The 23,163-nt window shown below is 45.4% G+C and overlaps 1 protein-coding gene across 1 annotated transcript in view; it reads right to left on the bottom strand.

The window, feature by feature from the left end:
• Positions 1-873: 873 nt before the first annotated feature.
• The window catches only part of LOC112105587 (pancreatic lipase-related protein 2-like), a 23,566-nt gene continuing 1,276 nt past the window's right edge, over positions 874-23,163 (bottom strand). Inside the window, exons 2-12 of the mRNA XM_026651137.1 lie at positions 21,839-21,993; positions 19,665-19,790; positions 12,780-12,914; positions 9,245-9,353; positions 7,278-7,394; positions 7,066-7,188; positions 5,465-5,580; positions 4,694-4,823; positions 4,256-4,367; positions 2,627-2,794; positions 874-937 (exon numbers count right to left, since the gene is read on the bottom strand). Of these exons, the coding sequence (XP_026506922.1) occupies positions 874-937; positions 2,627-2,794; positions 4,256-4,367; positions 4,694-4,823; positions 5,465-5,580; positions 7,066-7,188; positions 7,278-7,394; positions 9,245-9,353; positions 12,780-12,914; positions 19,665-19,790; positions 21,839-21,993 (1,355 nt within the window). The remainder of the gene's footprint in view (positions 938-2,626; positions 2,795-4,255; positions 4,368-4,693; positions 4,824-5,464; positions 5,581-7,065; positions 7,189-7,277; positions 7,395-9,244; positions 9,354-12,779; positions 12,915-19,664; positions 19,791-21,838; positions 21,994-23,163) is intronic.

Genomic DNA, 23,163 nt, shown 5'->3' with positions numbered 1-23,163 from the left:
GTGTGGTGGCAGGTTTTGCCATCAGGACTTCACAGGGTTAGTGCCACTGTGGTATAAGCCCGTGCAAACGGAGTGGGGAGGAGTCAAGGTCATGGCCCTGTTTCTTCTCCACAATCACTAGCTGGGCTAGCCAGGCCATTTAAGAGCAACGCAGTGGCTGTGCCATCAGGAGCTTGGCAGAGTCCAGAGTGTCTCCTGGAGCTTCTACCAGGCTGGTGCATCTCTGTACTACCCTTAATGTAGAGCTGCGGCTTAATGCTACAGCTTAGCCCCGTCGTTTTCTCCATAAGTGGGGAATATTTTACTTTGCGAAGTATTTGTGTGAGATTGCAGTGTATGATGGGTAGTTCTGACTTTCACTGAAATGGTGACTTGTTTTTGTGTGTGTCTATTCTTACCTCATACATATTGTGTATGTTAAGTGTAATGATGTATTTTAATGCATTAAAACAGCAAGGTAAACTGCATAGAGGTTTTCTGCCTGTACTCCCGGCGTATGTTTAGGGCTGTTTTGAGATTTTGTGCCATCTAAACACATTAAAGAGAGAGAATCTTGCAAATGCAACACAGTGGAAAACATTTGTATTTGTCTGTGAGACTCTGTTTGGAAAGATTGTGTCAATATTACAATGTTTATCAGTGCACCTATATATGTACTCCCGTGGCTCCTGCCCCGTCTCTTACAAGGGAATTGGACTAGGATAAACTTAAACAATGACTTCTTGCTTGAAAAACCCATCAGTGTGTTTGCACAGAGCTGAGAAAACAAAGAAAACTACCTATTTAAGAATTATTTTCTATCAATAGCTGTGTGTGAAAACAACCCCAGAGAGAGGACAGAAAACACAGCAACTATAGTTGATGGGATTTAATTTAGCAAGGTGTAAGTAATTGTGGAATTCCATATTTCACGTTTCCATTGCCACAATATGTAGACCTGGGGGGGAAAAAACAACCTGAGTCAATATTTCACTACTAATGGTTTTTTCAAAGGTGTGTAGGAACATTGGTTACATTTATTGGCTCATCTGATGCTGCCAGCCAAGACCCTGCTCTTCTGGGAGGAGGAGTACTCCACTTACATACCAGTAGTTCAGCCAAATAGTATAAAGGGGTGACAAGAATTGATGGAACACTATATATTTCCATCAGTGTGCAGTGCTTCATATTCAGAGCCACATTGTATGATAATCTTGTTAGAAATGGGTATATCTGGGTAGTTCCAAACAGGAAGCAGCCTGTGTATACCCACTAATAAGTCTGTTTATGTTGATGTCCTGACCTATCTCTTTGAACAAAACTATGGTACAAGTTTTGTTTCCCTGATACCACTGCTGGAAATACCTTCCTTGAAAATAACACACCTGGGCGTGACTTGTACTAACTGGCTGACGGACACTTGAAATGTTGCCTGTAGGGTGGTACTTGTAGAAAGTCATGTCACAGAAATGGTAACCTTGGGGTTCTTTTAAAAAAAAAAATTATTTAACAAGTATTTATACAGCGTGTAGTAAAGGAGTACCCTTTAATGCTCTGGGCGCCCTCGTCTATTCTTTTGGCCAAGCCAGGTGAAATCTAACACTCAGCTCTCTGGCATTTTCCTGTCTGCCTGTAATATGATCTCCCTGAAACCCCATATTGGACAAATTCAAAAAATTCAGGGAGTGTTCCAGGCATCAATAGGCACAACCCTGCTGATTTTGCTGCAAATCAGAGCGCCAGAAAAGCCTGATTCAATGGAAAATCAGGCCTGGTGCTGCAGGCAGAGGAATCTCACTGCCACCCTCTGCTGCTGCTGCCTAGACATATCAGAGGCAACAGCTTAACTTACTGTGTAGGTTGATTGTCTGTAGCCTGGGCTCCAACAGAAATAAGAGAGCCTTACAGGGAGGGCTTGTGGGTGGGAGGAGAAAGCGGGTGCACAGGGATCCTGGCAGGAACTGGAGTGGAGATTCACAGAGACACTGGCATGGAGGGAGATGCAGGGCCCAGGGATGGTGGGTGCACAGAGACCCTGGAATGGGGGGAATTGAGGGGGGATGCGAAGAGACACTGGTATGTGGCAGAGAGGGGAATGTGAGCTACACAGAGCCCCTGGCATGGGGTAAGTGGTAGGGGGGAGCTGCACGGAGTAAATGAAATGGAGGGGGATGGGAGCTTGTGGGGGAGAATGGAGGGATGCAAGGAGCACCTGGTGTGTTCAATGAGCTCAGTTTACAGAAGCTACAAAGTCTGCGCCCCCCCCCACTCTAGAAATACACTGGATCAAACAGAAGCATCAGTCCCCCCCGATCAACTTGAATACACAGCGATGACACGAACGACTGAAATCAATCGACCCCACACAGAGTCTCCAGAGCTGCTGTACTTCACTGTTGTGCACGCAGTTAAAATTGCTTTTTGGATGAAATCCATCTCCATGCCGAAAGCCAGCCTAATGCCTGGGCACCCTTGAGCTCCCATTTCAGCTCTGTTTGGAGGGTTTAAGTGGGCCTGAAGTGGGCTTTGCCCTTGTATGCTAGCTCTATGCATAGGGGAGAATCTCACCCTTTAGGAGCAAACTGCAATGTCAAATTTGGCTCTTTTTATAAATGAATAACATGTAGCGTAAAACAAGTGTACTTACACGTGTCCATCTTCTTCACTGATTATGTGGACCATTTCTGCTCCCAGTCGGGCCCAAAGCAGAGTCAATATATTCTTATTCCAGAGAAATTCAACTTTTGTAATATATCTTGGGTTAATTTCAACATTGACGTACTTTGTATAAATGCTACCTTGATGAAGGTGTCCACTGCAAATAGGAGAATGAGGAGAGTGACACTATCTGATATGGTCCAGGGGCAGGGTTCTCAACCTTTTTCTTTCTGAGTCCCCTCCCATGTTATAAAAACTCCACAGCCCAGCTGTGCCACAACTGTTTTTCTGCATATAAAAGCCAGGGCTGCTGTTAGATGGTAGTAAGCAGGGCTATTGCCGGGGGCACCGGGAAGCTAAGTTGCTCAGGCTTTGGCTTCAGCCCCTGGCGGTGGGGCTCAATGCCCCGGGTTGCAGTCCCATGCGGCAAGGCTTCAGCTTTCTGCCCTGGGCCCTAGCGAGTCTAACACCGGCCATGCTTGGCGGAAACCTCGTGGCCCCACAGAGAGCCCCAGACCTTTGGCTGAGAACCACTGGTCTAGGGGGCTGCTGAGCTAAGACAGGTTCTAAAGAACTTTCAGCATGTTGTCCTTATTTTTTAGAACACTTAGTTATAAAACTTTTTAATAATAATTATTTGTATTTCTGTAGTATCCCCTGTGCTAGATGCTGTATATACACAGAACAAAAAGATGGTCCCTGCCCCAAAGAGCTTGCAATCTAAGAGTAAAACAAGAGACAACATATGACGACAGACAGATGGGGGGAGTACAAGGAAACAATGAGACATTATTGGTCAGCTGGATGGGTTGTGATCTCAGCACACTGGTAGCTTAACCGTTGTCAAGTTTTTTGTAGACATCGTGGGAGAAGAGAGTTTGAAGGAGGATACTGAGGTAGCTTTGTGGAGGTTTACAGGGAGCTCCTCCCAAGCATGAGGGGCAGCATCAGAGAAAGCTTGAAGGTGAAAATTTAGCAAGTGGGAGATGGAGGCTGGCATCATGGGCTGAACAGAGGGGGGAGTTAGGTTGTGAAGGGCCATGCACCCCTTGCACCCTTCATCTAAAGGTCTCTGTGCTAGTCTCACATTAATAAAGCTTTTTCATGTAGTCAAGATAGGTAGTATACCCAGTTTACAGATTGGGTAAACCAAGGCCCGGAGGTTAAGCAGCTTGCATGAGTTCATCTAGCAAGTCAGTGGCAGAGCAGGGAATCATGTAAGCATGTGGGAGTGAATATGCTAACAAGCTATCACAATGCTAGCATGGAAGTGGCTAGGCCAATGCCTGTGGCAAAGCTGCACACAATGCCCGGTATGACCTGGATGGAAGTATGAACAATCTCTGTCTGAGCTGGCTGGAGCCTTCTCTCCAGGCAAATCAGACTCCTGAGTGCTTGTTAAATGTTACAGAGCCCAGGAAAAGGAATTGACTTCCATGCCCCTTCTCTAACCATTAGCCAATTCTCAGAAGCCTTGTCTGTTTTTATGTGTGTTAACTAACATGACTGCAACAATGAACAAACGTTTGTTGCTTGCAGCCTTTAAACATGACTTGCAAACAGAGGTGTGAATGAAATAGACACACTACAAAGCCTAGTCTTGTGCAATTGAACTTACCAGATAATTTTGTACTGCTTTGTGAACCCGTCTGTGCCATGGAAAACTATGTTTAGTTCCCCCCTCACTTTCTTCGTGCCAGACAGCTTGATAGATATTCGGTGGCTCCAACCTACACAACAAAACCAAATCAAAGTAGATTGCTGGCATTGTTTAGGTTCCTGACCTACCACAACCAGTGCCAGTTCTCTTGTAAGTGTACTTTTACTGTTCTCGTTTGAAGAACAGGCAGCTCAAGAGTCTCAGCAAGAATGGACTTTGGTAAACCGTTTAGTGTTTTTCCTTGGTTGTCAGCAACCTTATACTAGAGAGACGTGGAAAACCACCACCATTCAGCTTCTCAAAGGTTTATAACAGCACAGTGAGTTTACAGCTTTAGATCATCTCATTCCCCCCATCCCCATTCATTTGGCTAAATAATTACCCTTCTACACTTACTAGTGAAGGGTGGGTGTGCTCCTGTGTTTAAAAAATATTTTTGGTTTATTTTCTCCAGTTTAGCTGGATATTGATCAGCATAGTGACCCATCATTGGGCAGCCTTCTCTGGGACATGGGAAGCAGAGTCCCTAGGGGAAAATAAGAGCGTCTGGGTAATGTGGAATATTTTTCTTTTCATCCTAACTCTTGCAAGACTAAGGCTGAAGAGCTGGCCCTGATGTTGCCAAAGCCTTGACCCTTCCCTTCCCACGCTATTGAACCCCACTGTGTTTCAATGTCCTGTTTCTTTTCTGATTATTTGTGCTTAACCATCTGAGGATGAAACAAACTATCTCTTTACCCGTAACAATGAGGGGTGCACTTAACTTCCAGGTGGTGATGGTCTGAACCCTTCCATTTCAAACACTACCTGTTTTTCAGCCTGAGATTTGTACAAAACGTATGCTAGCCGTAAACCTCCAATGGAACGTGTAGCATAGGAGACACCTGAGGTTTCACCTATCCCAGTGGAATCATCAGATATCCAGGATTCCGCCACTGGTACGGCGTGGGAGCCAGGGTCTATCTGTATCTATCCTGTCTCTTGCCTGCTCTCTACCAGCTGCATTGCTTTATTATTGTTGGAGCTTCGTTCTCCCCAAGTCCTGATCCCAGTCAGGCACTGGGAGAGCAGAGACACCCTAGCACCTGACTCTGTGTGTGATGTGTGCACATGAAAGTAGAGGTGTTAATGTTTGCAGCTCACCCATTCTTGGGCTGTTATGCTTACCGACTGGAAGAACTCGTATGTCCTGCAGGGATATCCAAGAAATCCATTGGGATAGAGGATACTTTGAAAATAAAACTGATGGCTGCGTGAATGATGGCATATAGGAGAATTGGCATCTGTTGAAACAAAATTGAGTGTCTGTGAAACCATCTTCTATTACATTTGGCCATGTAGAGCAGGGGTGGTTTTTTCTCCTTTATAACAATAATAAAAATGCTGGCTGGAAGGATAGCATGGTCCTGTAGGACTTCTTAAGGGGAATGTTATGGGTTTCTGGTTTTCAATAGCACACGAGAAACTCGCTGCTTCAATTGACCAATGCATTGACTTCTCATAGCTGGAAAACTGGGTTCACACCTGCCTAAGATCTCTTGTGGATATTGATCCATGTTACAAGACAGCTACGCAACACAGTATCATTTTTTGTGTTGCAGCATGCCATAAAGCAGCAGTTCTCAAACTGTGGGTCGGGACCCGAAAGTGGGTCACAACCCCATGTTAATGGGGTAGCCAGGGCTGGCTTAGACTTCCTGGGGATGAAGCAGAAGCCCGAGCATCACCGCCCAGGGCTGAAGTCTGAGGGCTTTAGCCCTGGGCGTCTGGACTCAGATTACAGACCCCTGCCTGGGACCGAAGACCTAGGGCTTCGGCTTTGTTCCCCCCTTCCCCCCCCCCCAGCAACCTGGGGCTCGGACTGGCTTAGGCTCCTGGGGTCATGTAGTAATTTTTATTGTTGAAAGGGGGTCGCGATGCAATGAAATTTGAGAACCCCTGCCGTAAAGAATGCAATTCAGATGAACTGAATAGAGTATAAGGGATCCACAAGCTTTGTGTCCACCATTCCAAGCCATGTGGAGAGGGGATTCTTTCCCCCTTCTCCTTGGAGATGTTCAGCCCAGCTCTTTGGCTCAAGTTGCTATAGGGAGGGGAGATGCACTCAGGCTCTGTGCCTTTGCTCAATGCCTTGTGGGTGCTGGATGCAGCGTGGTGAGAAGTGTCACTTGCAGCCTCTATTCCAGAGTTTGGCAACCTTTGGCACGTGGCCCGTCAGGGAAAGCCTCTCCCTTGACCCGCGCCGCTTCCTGCAGCCCACATTGGCCTGGGACGGTGAACCGCGGCCAGTGGGAGCCGCGATCGGCCAAACCTGTGGACGCGGCGGGTAAACAAACTGGCCGGGCCAGCCAGGGGCTTTCCCTGACGGGCTGCGTGCCAAAGATTGCCGATCCCTGCTCTATTCCAAAGTGGGAGCTAGCGCTGCCCCAGTATAGGTATAGTCATGACCTTGTCCTCACCCTGGCCAGACACTTCCCATTACGACTGAAGCACTAAATGATCTCTGCCCCAAATCTTCAGTCAAATTATGGAAATTAAGGCTGATCCCACATCTTCTGTATAACCATTTCTCCCCTTACGCTACCTTCAGGCCATCATGGCTTTCATCTGGCCCTCATTGTTTCATGCTTTTTTTCCACCCATCATCAAATATGCAAAAACATTATTTTAAAAATAAAACCCTCAAAAAAGCTCCATTTGCCATGTTCAGAACTATAATATGAACAGACACTGTGAGTTAATGCTGTAGATGTTTGAAGTAGATTTACCTTCAGCGAAGACTCGACAATCTTTTTTAGTCACTGGAATAATTACATCATCGCATCCAGGCATAAGACTTCCTCCATTTGGGTAAAAGTCAAGGTGGCCAGTGGTATTAACCATTCCAAACCCTGAAATACATACATGACATGGTGAGTGCCTAAGTTAATTCTGTGTCAGGACTGTTGCTGCAAATGTTTGCGTGTATGTGGGACCTTACCTACAGTAGGAAATTGGGCAGCATTACTATGAATAACGTCAACAAATCTTGCATCCGTAGGGTCCAATCTGACTTTAGGCGGAGTGCCTTCAAAAAAGGGCCCAGCGGGGTCCAAGCCTAAAGAGAAACAAATTATTCACTGTTGGATTGGAAAAAAATTGTACGCATGTAGAGCGTCAGTTTCAAATGAAGTATATAATGCATGGTGAGTAGTAATGGGTTAGAACCCCAGGCCAGTGCATTGAACATTTTAATGTCATCAACATTTGTACAGTGTCAAAACACTTACAGAAGTCAGAATACTTCATAAAATGTAGTCGCTCCAAGGAGAATGAAGCTTCGTTTCTCGTGATGGTCTATTGTTTTTTCCAAGTGATCTAGAAGTGAGTCTCAACTTCTGGAAGGCAGCCTTCCTGCAAACTCATCCCAGCGCAAGCAAAGTGCTATTGGTTAGTGTATAATGGTGTCATATTACCAAGGATGAGGAGGGATTTTAACACAATGATCCAGTTTCCTACATTTTCTGCTGGTGTGGAATGGAAAGACTAAAGAGTTTTTGATCAGTTATTTATTTGTATTTTAGTAGCACCCATTGGGCCCAACTGTAATAGGCATATTACAGATGCGAAGCGAGAGACAGTCCTTGCACAAAGGAGCTTGCAATCTAACTAGAGAAAGGAAGCATTATCATGATTATCCCCCTTTTACAGATGAAGGACTGAAGCACAGAGATTAAGTGACTTGCTCAAGGTCACACAAGAAGCCTTTCACAGAGCCAGGAACTGATCTATCCTAGTCCAGTGCCTTAATCACCGACCTCCTGTCACTAGCAGCAGTAACTACTACAAATGAATCTGGGGAAGTGAGGGGGAAAAAACAAAATACAACACAGGAATGCAGTTATAGCCTGTCTGGCTCTGCTGGTTGTGCCCACAAACCCTTAGCAGGGTCCAACAGCTGTACAGGGAGAACCACCTTCTCCCAATACTTGGACCTCCATCATGGTTTACAACAACAGCATGTGGTGCAATGGTGCTCCACTCTAGCAGGAACCCCTTGCTGTAAGAGAACATGGGAACTGTGCCACAGGCTCCTCCCGCCCTAGGCAGAGCTAGTTTGGTGTCGGAGAGAGGTGAGGCTGTGACCGCCCCTTTCTGATACTCAGCTGGAGCAGTGCTTGTGCTCATGGGAGTGCAGGGATTGCTGTCGCGCTCTGCTGCTGTGCAGGTGCATGTAGGGGTGGGGAAAACCGAGAGACAGCACAGAAAAGTCTTCAGGGGACTTGTGTGGTTATTGCCTCTCAAAGGCCTGGGAAAAGGTCATTTAGTGGGATTGTAGCCTGTGTTCCCGCCTCACCTCTTAAACCCATTCAGAGCAAGACATATGTCTTAACAGTGGCCATTGGGAGACTCCTTGGAGGCAGAGTGTATCTGCCTTGTTAATAAGTCCCACCCCAATTCCCACTTCCACTGAAAGTATGTTAAGGAGAAACTTCAGCTTTACTTTGCAAATGGATTGTAAGACATGGAAAACTGTGTGTGGAGAGAAACTTGCCAGTCGTGTATCAGGTCATCATTTGCTTGAGACGACTAAAAATACAGATCTGCATAAGAATCCTCACTGTTGATATTTTAATACTGTTACTAAAGCAATACGGATAACATTGCATTTTCAGCTAACAAACACAATAAATGTTGACTATCTACCAGTATGCAGATGCACTAGTTTTTTTTATTTAAATATTTTGCTTACTCGTGTTAACACCATAAAGAATGCATAGTGACGTCTATAGGAACAACACACAGAACGGGCTAAATTCCACTGTGGCATAAGCAAGCACCACAACTCATTGAAGTTGGTGAAGATACAACCACTTATGCCTGTTTGGCTCAGTGGGTCCAGATTTGCAAACTTCTTTCCTCTTAAAGAACATACCCTATAAAGTTCCATCTTAGTGAGTAGCCTACCGGTTATTCTTTTGATGCCTCGTATTCTTCTTCCCGCATCTCCTGCAGCATGTGCACCCAGACTATGGCCAATGATATGGATATGAGAAGGGTAGTATTGAAACATTTTCTGATGAGTTTTTGAAAAAAAGAAAATAGAACATATGTATTTAAATGTCAAACACAGAAGATGCCTTATTTTCATAGATTTTACAACCAGAAGGGACCATTGTGATAATTTAGTCTGATCTCTTGCATAACACTGGCCATAGGACTTCCCTGTATTAATTCTTGTTTGAACTAGAACATTTTAGAAAAAATCCCATCTCGATTTAAAGATTTCCAGTGATGGAGAATTCATCACAACCTTTGGTTAGTTGGTCCAATGGTTAATTACCCTCACTGTTAAAAGTGGGCACCTTACTTCTAGTATGAATTTGTCTAGCTTCAGGTTCTAGCCACTGGATCTTGATATGTCTTTGCCTGCTAGACTGAAGAGCCCTCTATCAAAATTCTGTTCCCCCATATAGGTAATTATGTACTGTGATCCAGCCACCCTTTAAGCGTCTCTTTGGTAAGCTTGGATGTGATGAAATTCACCCGCCTCTGTGCTGAGGTACTGTACAAGGCCTATTCACCCCTTAGGTTTCACATGGCCCTAGAGGTTTAAGTGGAGATTAATTGGTGAATACACTCTGTATAGGAGTGTATTTGACCCAAGGAGTTGCAACTTTTATGACACTGAAAGCAACAGTGACTAGTTGCCTGGAGTCCACACCTAACTTGCTTATGCATGTACCAGAATAAATGCCTCCAGCCATATTTGCTTGTCTTCCTTGATAGAGGAACAGAAAAAACTTTGGCTACAGAATTTTCAAATGTTTTTACCTTTAAATGAAAGAATCCCAGGCTTTCAATTTACAATGTTACCCACGTTCCTTATAACTTTTGCCAATGATTTTAGTAGGTATCCATGCTAAGTTCAAACCAAATATCTCCTAATAATTCCTGTTAGCCGTTCATAAAGCCACATAAAGGTTTGATTTGCACGTGAATTGTTCAGTGGCAAAGTCCTGTTCCAGAGTTCTCACAAATACAGTCTTCATGGAAAACATACAATTTGTATTGTATAGGCGTAGGACATCTACACTGGAGATCCAGTCATAATACAGTTGTCTCATATTCAGTCAGGCACAAAGGGAAAATATCTGGGTGTGAACTGTCTCTGCTGTGGATCCTTCAGTTGGTAGTCAATAGCTTGGCCTAGGTTGGGTGGAATTTTGTGCCAAACTCAGGGTTTTGAGCAATGGAAGTAGGCTATACAATTGACGGGAGAGAAATGCGTAAACCAAATTTTTTTAAAAAAATCAATTTACAGATTTATAAAGGTCTCAGAGGAAGAAACCAATCAGTGAAGAGAGAAAATGGTAAAAGCCCAAGAACCATGTATGCAGAGATTTCACTATGGCAGTATTTTCATTGTGGAGAAGCATGGGTCGGACAACAAACACTCCACAGTACAGCCATATTGAATGGAGAGAGGGACACACAAATTTCATGAGCAGCTGGGGCCTCCTTGTCCAAGGAAATGAGATGACTCTCTGTGGAAGGCAGGTCATTAAGTAACTGGGATCTTGTATAGGAAGAAGACTAGAGGCATAGGAACAAAGCCACCAGGCTGGAAATGATAGGGTCTGTCAGGCAACAAGTTTAGAGGGTACTCTCTTGAGATGCTAGTGTTTGCAAAACCTATTCTATGTCAGATGGAGCCTTAGAGTTGCCAACTTTCTAATTGCACAAAACCGAACACCCTAGCCCTGCCCCTTCCCTGAGGTCCCGCCCCTGCCCTGCCCCTTCCAGAGACCCCGCCTCTGCTCACTACATTCCCTCTCTCTCGGTGGCTTGCTCTCCCCCACCCTCGCTCAGTTTCATTGGGCTGGGGCAGGTGGTTGGGGTGTGGGAGGCAGTGAGGGGTCTGGCTGGGGGTGCAGGATCTGGAGTGGGGCCGGGGGTGAGGGGCTTGGGGTGCAGGAGGGGTCTCCAGGCTGGGGGGAGGGGCCGAGGGATTTGGAATGTGGGATGGGGGCTGTGAGTTGAGGCAGGGAGTTGGGGTGTGGGCTCTAGCTGGGGGTGCAGATTCTGGGGTGGGGCTTGGCATGAGGGGTTTGGGGGTGCAAGAGGGGGCTCCGGGTTTTGGGGGCCTCAGGGCTGGGGCAAGGGGTTGGGGCTCAGGCTTGGGGCACGGGCTTACCTCAGGTGACTCCCCGTCAGCGGCAGAGCGGGGCTAAGGCAGGCTCCTTGCCTGTCCTGACACCGCTTTGCGCGTGCCCCCGAAATGGCCAGCAGGTCTGGCGCTAGTATGCGGTGGGGTAGGAGGCTCTGCACACTGCTCTCGCTCGCAGGCTCTGCCCCCCAGCTCCTATTGGCCGGTTCCCGGCCAATGGGAGTGCAGAGCCAGTGCTTGGGGCAGGGGCAGCGTGCGGAGCCCCATGACCCACCCACCTAGGAGCTGGACCTTCTGGCTGCTTCCGGGGCGCAGCGCGGTGCCAGAACAGGTAGGGACTTGCCTGCCTTAGCACTCAGCACTGCCGACCGGACCTTTAACAGCCTTGTTGGCGGTGCTGACAGGAGCCGCCAGGATCCCATTTCGACCGGGTGTTCTGGTCGAAAACCGGACACCTGGTCATCCTAGATGGAGCCTTAAGTACCTTGGCCAAAACTTTCAGACATAGATGTCTAATGTGTGGCATCTAAATCCACATGTATTTAGCTAAACAAATGCCCTGATTCTCAGAGGTACTGAGCATCCACAACTCTATTCAAAGTCCGTGTGAGCTGCAGGTGTCAACACTTTTGTAAATCAGCCACTTTGATTTAAGTGCCTAAGTTTGAAACTCTTTCCTCTTGTGCCAGACAGAGACTGGGGACTGGCAGCAGAGGCAGGACAAGACGGTTGTTAAGAGGGAAACCCCGGGATAATTCTGAGGATCTGTTGTGCCAGGAAGTAACAAAGTCAGAACTAGAAGACTTAAGAGTGTTATATCCTGTAGCCAGACATCAGAAACAGAAGTCCAGCAGTATTAAGTGAACCTCTGGACCGCTCCCAGCCTCTGTTTGCTTTGGGAATGAATTGCTAAATTGAGAATGTAACTCTATCTCAAACATAAGTATGTATTCCTAACAACTATTTACTAATCACTTTTAAGAGTCATGTTGGTGCCTCCCTTGCCGTGAATATACAAATACAGTTGAGAAAGCAAAGAAATATTGCCACCTACTGGTCTTTTAAGTTAATTAGTCACTTCTATCATATTACTGTACTGTCCTTAGGACGTACCTTAGTACCATTTGTGGCTGTGTGAGGTATCCCCATTTTGCTGGTTCTCAACTAGCTGCTGTGTTCTGCACTTCCCAAAACATTAACTTTTTGAATCATACTTTTGTGACCACAAGAAAATAAGATCAGAGCACAAAGACACTGGTTACATAAACCCATTATGCTCATGTGAATCTTAGCTTTAAAAAGTAACTTAAAATTCATAATACATTTTTTTACCCTAAGAGTATTTATGAAATAAGCAATCTCAGCCCCAACAACACGGATGTTGTTCACTGCACTGATGTATATGCCTTTTGCACCATCTGCCCAGTCCACGGCAATGCAGTTCACATCTTCCACTTCCACTAGCAGCTAGTGTGTAAACAGAAAACAAAGAATTTATGAAAGCATACAGTAAAATACTGATTCAACTTAAACCTAAATGAACCGTTAAGTAAATTGAGCACTTGGGTTGCTTGTTGTTTACAAAGGACAGCATTTTACTACAGCACTTACACACATTAATATGGGTCTTCTCATGAAGCACAATCTGATGAAAACTGACATTCATACAAACAGATGTCTGAACTTTAAAAAAGCACAATCAACATATTTTTTTCAATTTTTGTCACCATAAACACTTATTTCAGATCAGAACTATAAACTGATTTATTGCAGTATACAATTTCTGACTGTTTCATTTAGTCTTTTCTGTAAACAGTTTAATGAAACCATTAATTTTTAAAGCTCTCTCTTCAATTCTGAAAAAGGCAACCAAGAGTGAGGGGCTCAGAACTGAGTGGGAGGTTTCTACAACAGCACGTAAAGCTAAAAGCCTGGGGACTTCCACACTGGAAGCTTACAAAAGTCAGGGATATTGCTCTCTAATTTCCCATCATAACTCACCATTTACTATAATAAATGTGCAAACATGAAGGTGTGCACTGTGCTTATATAGTCTGTCCTCTTCACAAGGCAGTATGTCTGTGCTGACCCATGACTCATGCCTTAGAGGATTCCTTCCCTGCTTCCTATTTTGCTCCATGGGACCAGTAATTAGATGCTGGTGGATTACTACCAACAGTTCAGCTGCTCTGCTTAGAGGAGCCAAGGCTCCACTTCCTGCTCAGGGGTGGACGGGGGATAGCAGCGCATAGAGTGCCAGTTTACCACTTTACGCAAGAGGAGCGTCCATGTACCAGCAATGCAGATACAGGTGAGCAACCATTTTCATGTTCTCTCCACAGGTACTAATGCGGAAAATGGACTAGATGATACATCTGAGGGAAGGCAGCAGAAGGAGACTCCACTGATTGGAAGGCATGAGATGCACTGTCCTAGGGATGGGGGTTCCATGACCACCGCTCCCAAGAGAAGGAGGTGAGTGGTGGTGGTCAGGGACTCCCTCCTCAGGGGGACTGAGTCATCTATCTGCCACCCTGATTGGGAAAACCGAGAAGTCTGCTGCTTGCCAGGAGCTAGGATTCATGATGTGACAGAGAGACTGCCGAGACTCATCAAGCCCTCGGATCGCTACCCCTTCCTGCTTCTCCACGTGGGCACCAATGATACTGCCAAGAATGACCTTGAGAGGATCACTGCAGACTACATGGCTCTGGGAAGAAGGATAAAGGAGTCTGAGGTGCAAGTGGTGTTCTCTTCCATCCTCCCTGTGGAAGGAAAAGGCCTGGGTAGAGACCGTCGAATCGTGGAAGTTAATGAATGGCTACGCAGATGGTGTCGGAGAGAAGGCTTTGGATTCTTTGACCATGGGATGGTGTTCCAAGGAGGAGGAGTGCTAGACAGAAATGGGCTCCACCTAACGAAGAAAGGGAGGAGCATCTTCACAAGCAGGCTGGTTAACCTAGTGAGGAGGGATTTAAACTAGGTTCACCGGGGGAAGGAGACCAAAGCCCTGAGGTAAGTGGGGAAATGGGATACCGGGAGGAAGCACGAGCAGGAGAGCGCAAGAGGGGAGGATTCTTGTCTCATAATGAGAAAGCAGGACGGCCAGCGAGTTATCTTAAGTGCCTATACACAAATGCAAGAAGCCTGGGAAACAAGCAGGGAGAATTGGAAGTCCTGGCACAGTCAAGGAACTATGATGTGATTGGAATAACAGAGACTTGGTGGGATAACTCACATGACTGCAGTACTGTCATGGATGGATATAAACTGTTCAGGAAGGACAGGCAGGGCAGAAAAGGCGGGGGAGTTGCATTGTATGTAAGAGAGCAGTATGACTGCTCAGAGCTCCGGTACGAAACTGCAGAAAAGCCTGAAAGTCTCTGGATTAAGTTTAGAACTGTGAGCAACAAGGGTGATGTCGTGGTGGGAGTCGCTATAGACCACCAGACCAGGGGGATCAGGTGGACGAGGCTTTCTTCCGGCAACTAACAGAAGTACTAGATCACAGGCCCTGGCTCTCATGGGAGACTTCAATCACCTGATATCTGCTGGGAGAGCAATACAGTGGTGCACAGAGAATCCAGGAAGTTTTTGGGAAGTGTAGGGGACAATTTCCTGGTGCAAGTGCTGGAGGAACCAACTAGGGACAGAGCTCTTCTTGACCTGCTGCTCACAAACCGGGAAGAATTAGTAGGGGAAGCAAAAGTGGATGGGAATCTGGGAGGCAGTGACCATGAGATGGTTGAGTTCAGGATCCTGACACAAGGAAGAAAGGAGAGCAGCAGAATTCGGACCCTGGACTTCAGAAAAGCAGACTTTGACTCCCTCAGGGAACTGATGGACAGGATCCCCTGGGAGAATAACATGAGGGGGAAAGGAGTCCAGGAAAGCTGGCTGTATTTTAAAGAATCCTTATTGAGGTTGCAGGAACAAACCATCCCGATGTGTAGAAAGAATAGTAAATATGGCAGGCGACCAGCTTGGCTTAACAGTGAAATCCTTACTGATCTTAAATACAAAAAAGAAGCTTACAAGAAGTGGAAGCTTGGACAAATGACCAGGGAGGAGTATAAAAATATTGCTCAGGCATGCAGGAGTGAAATCAGGAAGGCCAAATCACACTTGGAGTTGCAGCTAGCAAGAGATGTTAAGAGTAACAAGAAGGGTTTCTTCAGGTATGTTAGCAACAAGAAGAAAGTCAAGGAAAGTGTGGGCCCCTTACTGAATGAGGGAGGCAATGAGGGAGGATGTGGAAAAAGCTAATATACTCAATGCTTTTTTTGCCTCTGTCTTCACGAACAAGGTCAGCTCCCAGACTACTGCACTGGGCAGCACTGCATGGGGAGGAGGTGACCAGCCCTCTGTGGAGAAAGAAGTGGTTCAGGACTATTTAGAAAAGCTGGACGAGCACAAGTCCATGGGGCCGGATGCGCTGCATCTAAGGGTGCTAAAGGAGTTGGCAGATGTGATTGCAGAGCCATTGGCCATTATCTTTGAAAACTCATGGCGATCGGGGGAGGTCCCAGATGACTGGAAAAAGGCTAATGTGTAGTGCCCATCTTTAAAAAAGGGAAGAAGGAGGATCCGGGGAACTATAGGCCAGTCAGCCTCACCTCAGTCCCTGGAAAAATCATGGAGCAGGTCCTCAAGGAATCAATTCTGAAGCACTTAGAGGAGAAGAAAGTGATCAGGAACAGTCAGCGTGGATTCACCAAGGGCAAGTCATGCCTGAGTAACCTCATTGCCTTCTATGACGAGATAACTGGCTCTGTGGATGAGGGGAAAGCAGTGGATGTGTTATTCCTTGACTTTAGCAAAGCTTTTGATACGGTCTCCCACAGTATTCTTGCCAGCAAGTTAAAGAAGTATGGGCTGGATGAATGGACTATAAGGTGCATAGAAAGCTGGCTAGATCATCGGGCTCAACGGGTAGTGATCCATGGCTCCATGTCTAGTTGACAGCCGGTATCAAGTGGAGTGCCCAAGGGTCGGTTCTGGGGACGGTTTTATTCAATATCTTCATTAATGATCTGGAGGATGGTGTGGACTGCACCCTCAGCAAGTTTGCAGATGACACTAAACTGGGAGGAGTGGTAGATATGCTGGCGGGTAGGGATAGGATACAGAGGGACCTAGACAAATTAGAGGATTGGGCCAAAAGAAATCTGATGAGGTTCAACAAGGACAAGTGCAGAGTCCTGCACTTAGGACGGAAGAATCCCATGCACTGCTACAGACTAGGGACCGAATGGCTAGGCAGCAGTTCTGCAGAAAAGAACCTAGGGGTTACAGTGGATGAGAAGCTGGATTTGACTCAACAGTGTGCCCTTGTAGCCAAGAAGGCTAACGGCATTTTGGGCTGTATAAGTAGGGGCATTGCCGGCAGATCGAGGGACGTGATCATTCCCCTCTATTCGACATTGGTGAGGCCTCATCTGGAATACTGTGTCCAGTTTTGGGCCCCACACTACAAGAAGGATGTTGAAAAATTGGAAAGATTCCAGTGGAGGGCAACAAAAATGATGGGGGCTGGAACACATGACTTATGAGGAGAGGCTGAGGGACCTGGGATTGTTTAGTCTGCAGAAGAGAAGAGTGAGGGGGGATTTGATAGCTGCTTTCAACTACCTGAAAGGGGGTTCCAAAAAGGATGGATCTAGACTGTTCTCAGTGGTAGCAGATGACAGAACAAGGAGTAATGGTCTCAAGTTGCAGTGGGGGAGATTTAGGTAGCATATTAGGAAAAGCTTTTCACTAGGAGGGTGGTGAAGCACTGGAATGGGTTCCCTAGGGAGGTGGTGGAATCGCCTTCCTTAGAGGTTTTTAAGGTCAGGCTTGACAAAGCCCTGGCTGGGATGATTTAGTTGGGGATTGGTCCTGCTTTGAGCAGGGGGTTGGACTAGATGACCTCCTGAGGTCCCTTCCAAGCCTGATATTCTATGATTCTATGCCTAGACCCAAGGTTTGGGGAGGAGATTCAGGGGTTTGTGGGGTTTTTACCCCTCTCATTCCTCTCAGCAGGTACATGGACCACATTGTAGCCTGGCCTTTTTTGTATTCAATGGATGAAGGTAAATTTGAGTCATATCCTGTATAACATGAGACAGCGAGAGACACTGTATGGCGATCTCTTATTTTTTCCATTTTAAGGTTAGTATTTTGCATCAAGAGACAGTATAAAACAGCCTCCACTGAGAGGGCATTGAAATATTTAGGTTCAGTTCTCTGCTGTGTATTGACTTTTCAAGATATTTTTGGTTGTGGGTTGTTTATTTTTCCTAAACGTCTAAGATGATTCCAGTAATTGCGAGTAGAGCTGGTTGGAAAATATTTTCCTCTAGAAAATTTCAAATTTTCACTGAAAAACTGACCATTTTAATTCAGAAAAGTTTTATTTTCTGAAAACTCAAAATATCCCTTAGAGAACTGATATTTTTCACAAAAAGTCATTTTGTCAAAAGTCCAATTTTCCATTGAAAAATAGTTTTGATGGTGAATTTTCTACCTGTCTTAACTGAGAGTTCTGGGTATGAACTGTGTGCTAAATCAGGCCAGCATATTGGAATTACTGTAGATTCTAGCCTTCACATGCTTTATTCTTTCAGAAGGATCTACTGAACAGCTAACTAACCTTTGGATAAAGATTTTTTTTTAACTTTTAAATTTAAGTTTTCAGTTTTGCAAACAAGCATTGTTGAGTACAAGAAATGTGTGTGTCTGTACACACACACACACTCTCTCTCTCTCTTTAGTTTTAAAATTCGTCCTCTCTTCTGAATAGGGAGTAGTAAGTAACAAGACCATCTGTTAGCTTCAGCACAGTTAACCAAACCGCAAGGAGCAAAATAGTTATTAAGGCAATGTCTACATTAGCGCTTGTCGGTAAAACTTTTGTCGGTCAGGGGTGTGAAAAAAATACACCCCTGACCGACATACGTTTCAACCACAAAAGCGCTGGTGTGGACTGTGCATGTTGGCTGGAAAGAGCTCTCTCCTGTTAGCATAGAGCGGCTACGCAGGAGACCTTACAGTGGTGCAGCTGCAGCGGTACAGCTGTGCGGCTGTAAGGTCTGTAGTGGAGACATTGCCTAAGTTTCAATATCTGAATGCTTGGAACAGTGTAGGCTTGGCATGAGACCAAAATAAAATTAAACACCGTCTCCATTAGAATAAAAATCCAACTTCTCAGGCGAATTTGCTAAGATCCCAATACTACAAAGCCTTCCACATGTGCTTCATTTTACTCTCTCTGAGTGGGCCCATAACTTTACACACCGTGAGTAAAGCAGGCGTGCAAGCCTTCATAACATCAGGGCCTAAGGTATTATCTACTTCCTGGTTACGCAACGGTTAGGTTGATCCTGAGTATAAAGGGATTTCCCCTGGAGCCTCGTGCCACAGGCTCTCTCTGCTTTTGCAGATCGGTGTTTGTTGAGGCCCAGACTTTTCTCGTTTTATTTTGCTGAGTAGGAGTCCTCCTTGGGAAGAAGAGTTTCTTTTTCTCTGTATATACATGCACATATCATTGCTTTCCATTCATTTGTCCAAAGTAGAATTTACTCTGTTAGACTGATGGACATAAGGAGCCAAAATAATTCTGTGACTGGGGCTACATTTTCAGGGCTGGCTTGTGTCAGTGGTGATGGCAGAGGGATAGTCTCCTCCAGCTGAGAGGTGGCGTAGAACTCAGATGACTAGGGTTCTATTCCAGGCTCTGCCACCAGTCTGCTGGATGACCATGGGTAAGTCACTTTGCATCTATGTGCCTCATTTTACCCATCTGTTAAATGGGAATAATGACACTGGCTGCCTTTGTAAAGCGCTTTGACATCTATGGATAAAAGGAACTATATAAGAGCTAGGTATTAGTATTGTTACCTCCCTCAACCACCCAGGGAGGAGTGGATGCCACAAGAAGTATAGGTTTTTCTTCCAAAGCTGGACTATTACAAAACATATGCACAACCTTAAACCCAACCCTGCATTCTCATTTCCTGTGAAAGCCATATGGAATGTACAGTCCAATTCACTCCCACACCCGCATTAATTAAAAGGGCGAGGTGATTATTAAAGTTGTTACATTTTGGTTAGCACCCCTTGCCCATTAGTAACATCAAGTGGTTGTCAAAATGCAAGCTTAATACTAGTGTTTAAGAAACAGCAATTGAATGTGGCTGCAGTTAAAGTTGGAAATTGTAGGATATTCTCTCATACCAAGCACATCTCTACCACCCAGCCACGTTTTCCGGTGCTCATATATCCATGAACAATGAAGCGTGTTTTCCTATGTGAGCAGAAATATGAGTCTTTGATAGTTGAGGAATGTATTGCAGAGATCACCTGTTTTGAGCAAAAACAACAGTAATAATCATCATCCTCTATTTTGTCATCCTCCAACTCTTCTTAGCTAGGAAATAAAAACAAAATATGGTCCAGATCGTCCCTTATATAGGATGCTATCTTCACTCCTGGAAACCCACGGGTCTATTGGCTCCCCACAGCTCCCTATCTCTCTCTAACCCCAGTTGCAGCATAGCTCCTGCACTGTCCCTGCTGCTCCAAACTACTCCTCTCTGTGTACAAAGAGCTCTTTATACAGAGCCAACCAGTATAAGTTAATCACAATGAGCAATAACTCACTGAGTATCCCCCAATGCCAGTCCTCCCAGCTCCTGCCTGCCCCCTTACTGACCTAACTCCTGACTCCCCAATACTGCAGTGCAACTGAAGAGTGGCTTTGGGAAGTCACAGGGGATGGAATCATTGAGGTCACTCCCCACTCCAAATATGCGGTACAGCTCCGTGCTAGGGGCAGTAGTGGAGGTCCGCTGTACATTCATTTAGTATGGCCCTTTCTTCTGCTGCCAGAATGATCTCTAACCCTCAGTCTAACTTTTTAAACTAATGCTGGGTCTCTGCTCTGGGTGAGTGGAGAGAGTGGGACTCGGAAGCATTCCAGGGCAATGTCCCTATGAGCTTAGTTTGAGTCATTTCTATTCAATGCAGGTTGAGCTGCTGGGCAATAATACAAGGTACGTGCTACCTGATTTAGCGTATTGGATAGCAGTAATGTTTTGTGCAACCCACTGGTGAGTGTATGCTACATGTCCTCTGATAGCCCTGGCTTTGATAGCTCCTGTCTTTACCTTTTGAGGTGCCCAGTTGGATCCCTGTTGTGTTGGCCAAGATGGTGGCTGTCACATTTACACCGTCACAGCTTGTTGCATTTTTTTATGTTCATGCATAACACAAAAGGCAAAATGTTCAAAAGCTCCTAAGTTCCATTTTTAGAAGAGTCTTAGGCTCCTAAGTCTCACTGAAAGTCAATGGGGCTTAGGCTCCTAAGTGTCTAAGTCGTTTTTCTACGTCACTTAATTTTTTTTTGAAAATGTGACCTCCTGGGCATGTCTCACTTCCACCCCCAAAGTGATCTAGTTCTGGCTCAGTGGGATGGCACTAGTACTGCCGTGTCCATGGGGCAGCAGCAATAGCGCTGGCTTACTCAGGCTGCTCCACTGCCTCCCCCCGTTCTGCAGGGATGAGATGGCCATTCATTCTCCATGTCCATTCAGTTTTTGGCTTTTGCTGAAATTGTCAACAAGGGCACTAGTTAGGGTGGTGGTTTGTATGATGAAGGCAGCTGTGTTCTGGGGAAATGGACTGAGACCACAGATTTAATTCACATAGGCCACCACAGAGAAATAATCTTCATTTGAAGCTGAACTAGACTGCATTGGCAATAGGTATTGAAACGTGAAAGGCTCCTTTCCCCCTTGCCATTCACTTCCTCTCAATTCTACTTCTTCACTCATCTTCCCTTACTGGCTGCATAATTGAGTTTAAAATTATGTTGGCTTTAAAAGGCAGCATGGGCTGGAGGAATGAACACAGCATTGGGAGTGAGGAGCCTAATCCTGGCTCTGCTCTGGACTTTCTCTGTGTTTTTTGGCAAATCATATCATCCCTGTCTTAGTTTCCCCATCAGTAAAATGGTGATGCTAGTTCTCCTATCTGTCAGGGGTGATTGAGCACCTAGAGCACTGCGTAAATGCTACTGACTATTAAAACATGTCTCCTGATTTTTCTCAGAGAATTAAATGTGTTGCAAACAACAGTAGTGTGCAGCATTCCCAGTTCTTTGCACAGGAAAAGTTCCAGAAAAAAATTTCATTTGTTTGGTTCATTTTTCAGTTTGTGAATAAAAATATTTCAGTTTTTACCCTCTGTTAGTTGACTTTAACCTCTGTTAGTTACTGCATCTAACAACCACCTGACTCTTTATTTCCTGACTCAGTTTCTCATGGTGAGTGACATGCTCTTCCTATGGCGCTAGTGAACATTGGCAAGTGTAATTAATTTTTAATATTAAAATAGAGAGAGGTTCTCACTTGAGAGTTATTTCTAGTTTCTTTAGTGTAAAGGGTGAAGCTGATGTTCATACTCTCTGGAGAGTCGGGTAAACCTGCCAGAAATCTCCCTGGTATTGCAGCCCATGGCGGGTTATCTGAAAAGCAGCCAAGTCGTCGGTAGCAAACTTTTTCGCCTGCAGCATACAAAGCAAATCATTAGTATTTTGGAATCCATTACAGTTAGATGGTGCATTGGAAGCGGCAACAACTTGAAAAGCAGCAGACACTGGGCTTTGGTTTTATGATTAATTTTGAAGTCCAAATTCTTTCTGTCTGTATTAGCTAATGCAGATAATAGAGAATAGATGTTAGTGGCTCATCAAACATAATGAAAGACCAGGATACCCTTGTGGCAACTTTTTTCGTTAGGGTTGTAGAATCCTCATACAAAAGTAAAAAACAGATTTTAAAAAAATGTGTGCTGGTGTCACTACTGCCAGCTCCTGACTCAAAAGCAGCAAGTGTATATGTCACAGTTCCTAGGTTAACCGCATCTCTCACCCTCCCTGGTCTTCGTGAGGGCACCCCACTTCAGTCTCAGGCTCTAGCCGTCACCTTTATTGGATTGGGATCCTGTGCTTTACTCCCTCTGGCCCAGGAAAGTAGCCTGTAGACTCCTGCAGTTCTCTGTGATCACCTCAGCAGAACTGCCTTCCCATCAGCACCTGTTCTCTCAGGTGCAATGCCAGGGTGAGCAGCCAGCTCTCATGGAACACATTACTGTTTATTCAGAGCAAAAGCATTTAAGAGAAAACATAAAAACAATAAACAGCTTCTACGCATGCCTCGCTTACTAGTTGTCACCCATCTTCCCCATAGAGACCCTGATAGGACTAAAGTACTTGGGGCCCTTTCACAGCACCTGTCTCTCGTGGTCGCAGTCTCATGTCAGTTCTTGGACTGACTGTGAGTGACTCTCCCCTCTGATCAGGGCTGTCATTTGATACAGTTTCAAGTCCTTTGTATTAGGCTTCTTGAACCAGGTCGAACTAGCATATGTTATTTCTCCAGGACCAAAACTTCAAAAGTCTGGTTACTTGAATTTTTTCAGCATTGGGAATTGCATTAATTACTCCCTACTGAGTTTAGCTCCTGCAGGATGCACCTTTTAGCTCACCTGTTGAGTCACCCCAGCTAGCCATCCCATGAAGATACATGCAACATTTATAAAGTTGATACAATATCAAGCAATTATAATCTTTGAATATTCCCTGTTTCTAAAGTGTGGCATCTCTCTCAGTATATGTCTAGGAGTCAGGGCCGGTGGAAGGATGTTTTGCGCCCTAGGCGAAACTTCCACCTTG

Source organism: Terrapene carolina, unplaced genomic scaffold, assembly GCF_002925995.2.
Source record: "Terrapene carolina triunguis isolate 2854851 unplaced genomic scaffold, T_m_triunguis-2.0 Scaffold95, whole genome shotgun sequence".
NCBI classification, from domain to species: domain Eukaryota; kingdom Metazoa; phylum Chordata; order Testudines; family Emydidae; genus Terrapene; species Terrapene triunguis.
The sequence above is the reverse complement of the archived record's forward strand: the minus strand, read 5'-3'. Positions and strand labels throughout refer to the sequence as shown.